This window comes from Sardina pilchardus, chromosome 22, assembly GCF_963854185.1.
Source record: "Sardina pilchardus chromosome 22, fSarPil1.1, whole genome shotgun sequence".
Classification (NCBI taxonomy): domain Eukaryota; kingdom Metazoa; phylum Chordata; class Actinopteri; order Clupeiformes; family Clupeidae; genus Sardina; species Sardina pilchardus.
In genome coordinates, this window is record NC_085015.1 from 16,915,933 (window position 1) to 16,921,922 (window position 5,990).

At 47.8% G+C, this 5,990-nt stretch overlaps 1 protein-coding gene across 1 annotated transcript in view; it reads right to left on the reverse strand.

Annotated features, from left to right (window-relative positions):
* Window positions 1-3,990: 3,990 nt before the first annotated feature.
* slc38a10 (solute carrier family 38 member 10) overlaps window positions 3,991-5,990 on the reverse strand; it is a 47,752-nt gene continuing 45,752 nt past the window's right edge. Inside the window, exons 18-19 of the mRNA XM_062527004.1 lie at window positions 4,333-5,516; window positions 3,991-4,230 (exon numbers count right to left, since the gene is read on the reverse strand). Coding sequence (XP_062382988.1) covers window positions 3,991-4,230; window positions 4,333-5,516 — 1,424 coding nt within the window. The remainder of the gene's footprint in view (window positions 4,231-4,332; window positions 5,517-5,990) is intronic.

A 5,990-nucleotide genomic window follows, 5' to 3' on the forward strand; every position in this document is an offset into this window, starting at 1 on the left:
TGCTTTCCCCTGGGGTTCCATAAATAAGGACTGTAAAGTGATATTAAAAAGGGCTCCAAAAAGCACCATTAGGAAATAAAAAATGTACAAGAATATCACAGACACTAATCACGATGGTTCATGAGAAATTATATCTTACTACTGATGACTAAGCCTTGGTCAGCCCAGTTCAGCATTGTCTCTCACATACTGACCGTCTAATGAGGGTCTAAAGTGTGTAGCTGTGGTTGTATATCTATCACAGACTTTAATTGGTTTATTTAGCACTGGCAATGAAATATCAAAAATGTGATCACAGAAAGCCTCAGAAGTTAAGGAGCGTTTAATTTATCTGTACAAGGAGACCACAGACAGGCAGGCACGACTTTTACTACCAAACTGTTAGTCAGACTCATGTCGACCACATCTTGGATATATATATATAAACTTTTATTTCCTTTTTACAGCATATGTGAGCAAAGACAATCACTCAAAATATCATATAGAAAATAAATCCAGCTCAAGTTAAAAGGATCAACAGTCTGACAAATGCCTTACATCAATTAACATATTGAGATGGACTGTAAAATGCTCACTGATGCACAGGAGTGGTACTTTATATCATCAGCGAAACACATTAAAACACAACAGTGAAACTACACTGTCGAAAAAAAAAACACATTGCATATCAAAGCTGCAATCTGTACTATGACAATAGACCGAGTCCGATGTGATCAGAGCAGTTTGTTTGATCTGCACGTCACCATCGGAATTATGGGCACGAGAATGCAAGGGACAGGGAGGCACTGGTCCCAGTTGAGATGGGTGTAACAAAGTCATGCCCTCCCCGCTTGCCCATTTGGAATGCTGGTGGCAAGTGCTTCATTCAACGCCAAGGCACTCAGAGGGAGAAATGCATGTAGAGAGTCCAACTGAATAGAAAAATGATGGGGCATGTTCACAGCAGAGTGGGGTGGGGTGGGGTGGGGTCTTCAACCTTTGCAGCTCTCAGAGAACTGACAAACTAAACTGGTACAAGGCATGCTTAGATATCTGCTGAATTCTAAATACTTGTAATTTCTGCCAGTAATATACAACAGGTGACCCAACGGTCTTTCAAATCATAAAAAAAAACAGAAAAAAAAGAAAATACAGATCCATCAGGAGGAAAAAGACACAATGGTTAACATGCAAAGAAAAAAAAAAAGAAAAACATAGACTTCAACTTAACACTGTCCGGAGGAAACCACGAAAAGAAAGCCCAAATAATCTCAAACATACAAATACAGGACTGCTATGAACTATGAACACCAGAGGACAACAACATCCTCAAGCAGCAAAATGTCTTTCAACAGTTGATTCTTTTCTTTTTTGAGTAGTGAGAAATAAAAATAAAGTCTTGCATAGACTAGATTCACACACACACCCACCCACCCACCCACTCACTCACTCACTCACACAAAAACTCACAGAAAATAATACAAGAAAGACATGAATACAATAAATAAAAAAATATATATTACACAAATCTCACAAAACAAAAAAAAGCCTTTGGATTTAATTTATGGACTACGTTACTAGCCATGATGTTAACCATTGTCTCGTGCTTACAGTTAATACAAAACAACCTTCCTGAGAGCAATCCAAGAATGCTCTGTGCTCCTGTACGACCCTAGTCTACTCCAATAGACCGTGTCACAGAAGTTGTTCACCTTTAACCTTTGACCTTTAAAGCATATAATCAGGCCCAGTACAGCCAGAGAATGAACATTACATATTACACGCCCTTTTTTTGTCTGAGGCAGCAATATGTTCCCATGTACAGTAAACAGCATGAAACTATGCACATACCACACCCTTTCTGTGACAACAATATCAGGGTAAGATCGAATGATATTGCAATGTCAGGATAAGATCGAATGATATTGCAATGTCAGGATAAGATCACATGATATTGCAATGTCAGGATAAGATCGAATGATATTGCAATGTCAGGATAAGATCACATGATATTGCAATGTCAGGATAAGATCGAATGACATTGCAATGTCAGGATAAGATCGAATGACATTGCAATGTCAGGATAAGATCGAATGATATTGCAATGTCAGGATAAGATCGAATGATATTGCAATGTCAGGATAAGAGCACATGATATTGCAATGTTAGGATAAGATCGAATGACATTGCAATGGCAACCCACTGGACTTCCTGGGGGGTATTCCAAGTACATGGTTTAGTGTCAAACCTGAGTATAAGTTAACTCGGAGTAATTGGTAAACCTCCTAATAGAAGAGCTGTATGGCTTCATTCGGCAAACAAAACAATGCCATAGTGCTCCTGTTGACGAAGGTTTACCACTTACTCTGAATGAACTTAACTCAGGTTCTTCACTTAAACCATGTACTTGGAATACCCCCATGGTCTCCACTGTTTATCCTATACTGTATGTATGTGCTTACTAGAGCCAGACTAGTACTAGTGCTGAAATCTGCTCTACAACCAGAGACCAGAGACCAGAGACACATCATCGTTATGCTAGGCTCTCTTCAGGTTAACACACAAACAAAAGACAAAAACCGAACTTTCCTCAGTTAAACAAACAAAATAAAAACAAACAAACAAAAAACAGACAGGAACCAAATGAGGAACTCAGCATTTCCCCCCAAAAAAGGCTGAGTGAGATGTCTGCTGTGGTTTCCACGGGAACAAAAAGAGTTGTGAAGGTCTCATGAAGATCACTTAGAGCTACGTCTCATATCACTTCTGCGACCTCACAAGAAGGTTCTCTCTGTCCTTCCATATCTCAGAGAACCACCCACACAAACGATTCCACCGGGAAGAGTGTCTAGAATGAGAAATGAGACACGTGATCTTGAAGCTTTAACAAGACATCCAGACAGACCATCCCCAACTCATTTCACAAAGAGCCTTTCTCCTACGCCGCACACTCACACGCACACGCACACGCACACGCACACGCACACGCACGCACACATACACACAGCTGTGAGCTGAGGAACACAGGCAGAGGGCCACTATAGGCACTAAGGCTACAAAAAACAAAGCTAAGGGCACTGAAGCGGCTCTATGCTGGGGAGTATGGAATCATAGGATATCAGTGTGTGTGTGTGTGTGTGTGTGTGTGTGTGTGTGTGTGTGTGTGTGTGTGTCATACAACTGTGATATTGTGTCTGTAGAAGTGTCATTGGAGATCCAAGGCCTCTATTTCCCCATACATCATTTTCACAGCATTTTTCTGGTTACTTCCGCCCAACACAGAAGTTTCCAGAAGAAAGGAATGATTTGAAATGGTTCCAACATAGTAGGTTTGCGTGTCCAAGACATCTTCTTCTCTGTAAATTGGCAGTAATAGAGAGGGTCGGCAGGCGATAGATAGATCACTGAGAAAATGGATGGTGTGTGTGTGTTTGAGCGTGTGCAAAATGTTGCACTTGTGCGTCACTTGTTTCCATGTAGATGAATGTGCACCATTCCAAGGCCATTTCTTACATTAGCTTTCCATGTCTCAAAGAATGTCTGGAATGTGTGACACCACGACATGAAGTTAAGGCTGATGACTGACCCACACACACACTGTCTTTGTCTTGCCTTTGTATCGGATCAACACCCAGGCACACTGCAAGCGCCGATGTGCTGGTGTGTTGATGCTTACACATGTTCATATGCAGCCGTGTGTGTGTGTGTGCAACTCTACAGCTCTGTATGTCTGTATGTGTGTGTGTTTAAGTATATGTCTGTGTAGGTATGTGTGTGGCAACAGGTGTAAGTGTATGTATATGTTTTCAGCTAATTCATTGTTGTGTGTATGTGCTGATGCGTAGGTGTATGAAAGCATCTCTGTGTGTGTGTTTGTGTGTGTGTGAGTAAGTACACAAGAGACCACACACACACAAACACACTTCTACTCTTCCTTAGCCATCTATGTGTGTGTGTGTGTGTGTGAGTAAGTACACAAGAGACCACACACACACACTAACACACACATTCCTACTCCTCGTTGGCGTGGCTCTCTTTGATCTGGCGTGTGTGGACGAGGGTCTCCCCCAGCAGCTGGCTCTCCAGGGCGGCGTGGAGGTCCTGTGGGCCCATGATGTCCAGCAGCGACTCCAGCCCGGCCACCGCCCCCGTCTCCCCCGCGCCCGCCTCGGTCTCGCCCCGTACGGTCCGCGCGTTCCTCCGCCGCCGCCTCTTCAGGTCCATCCCGCCGGGCGCCGCGTGGTCCCTGCTCTTGTTGACCGCGTCCCGATGGACCGGTCTCTTGTCGCCCAAACCGCCGCCTCCTCCTCCTCCTCCTCCTCCTCCTCCTCCTCCTCCTCCTCCGCCTCCAGCCAGCGCCTGGTTCTTCATCTTGTCCTCCTCCTCTTCCTCCTCCGAGAGCTGGGCGAGGCCGTCGTCCACGTTCACCTTCAGGTCGCGGCCGCCGTTCTTCACCGGCTGCGGCTCGAGGACCCCCGGAGCACCTCCTTCTCCTCCTCCTCCTCTTCCTCCTCCTCCAACGACGGCAGCAGCTCCGATAGCGGCCCCCGCGCCTCCTCCTACCGCTCCGGGCTTCTCCGCGTCCTGGTTGATCCTCTCGCGGGCGCTCTTGGCGTCCACGGCGGCGTCCGCCCTGGCCTGGTCCAGCTGCAGGCGCTGCTCGCGCATCCTCCTCTCGGCCTCGGCCAGCTCCTGGGCCTCGCGCTCCGCCTTCTCCTTGTCCAGCTGCAGCCTCAGCCTCTCGGCCTCCAGCCGCGCCCGCTCGGCCTCCAGCTCCAGCTGCGCCTTCTCCTTCTCCAGCTCCAGCCGCGCCTTCTCCTCCTCCAGCTGCTGCCGCTGCCGCTCCCGCGCCAGCCGCTCCGTCTCCTCGCGCTGCGCCTCCAGCTCCTTCTGCAGACGCCGCTGCACCTCCGCCGCCTCCACCTGCTCCTTCAGCATCTCCCTCTTGCGCTCCGCCACTTCCTCGTTCTCTCGCTGCTTTTGTTCGCTCGGATCGCCGAGTTTCAGCTTCAGCGAGGCGTCCTCTTGGGCTACTACCGCCTGCTGCTGCAGTGGCTGCTGTTGCTGTTGCTGTTGTTGTTGTTGTTGCTGTTGCTGTTGTTGTGCTTGTTGTTGTTGCTGATCGGGTTGGTGGAGCGGTTGGTCGGGCACGTGTCGACGCAAGGGCACCCCGCGGGCGCCCAGCTCTTTCTTGACCACCTCCGGCGCAGGCACCGCCGCCCCTGCCACCTCAGGCTCTCTGGCCGCTGGCACTTCCTGTTTGGCCGCTGCCACTTCCTGTTTGGCCGCTGGCACGGCGCCATCTAGTGGCAATTGGGCGGCGCTGTCCTCCAAGTACGCAGCCTGGGGGGGCTTCGCTACATGAGCTGCTCCAACAACAGCAGCAGCAGCTTCACCTCCAGGCTGGTTGAGGGCCTCTGGAACTCCAGGCTGCTGGCCTACGACGGCTGCCCCAACTGGGAGCTGCGCGGCTGGGTCAGCACCCTCCACCGCTCCCTCCCCCGCAGGCTTGGCACCAGCTTCACCCTCGACAGCATCTGGAAACACACACCAAGGAAGCGAAGCGTCGTTAAGGACATGCCAGGGATATGCCAATACGTACCACAGTCATTTCCAGTCTATTAGCCGCATTGTGTATGAGCCGCAGCAGTGTTTTATGCAAGTTAAACTAAACAAAACCATGTAAATACCATATTAACTGCCCTTGTGTATTAACCTCATAGCTGAAAACATTTAGTAAAATCAATGGATAAGCCGTGGGTAATAGCAGGGAAATTACGGTAATAACAAATTTACAGTTTTTTTCAGTACTGACCAACGAAGTATAACAGCTCAAAAATATCATTCACGTTAAAATGTAATGCCGTTTAAATTTGATGGAATTTGACTGGCTGTCAGTGTTTCTATAATTCACACAATCACTCTGAAAGTGATTGTCAACGACATCATTCCTCAGGTCGTGCCCCCTACGCTCTAGTGTGTGGAGTGTTGTTTTTTTCAGCTTTTTGTTG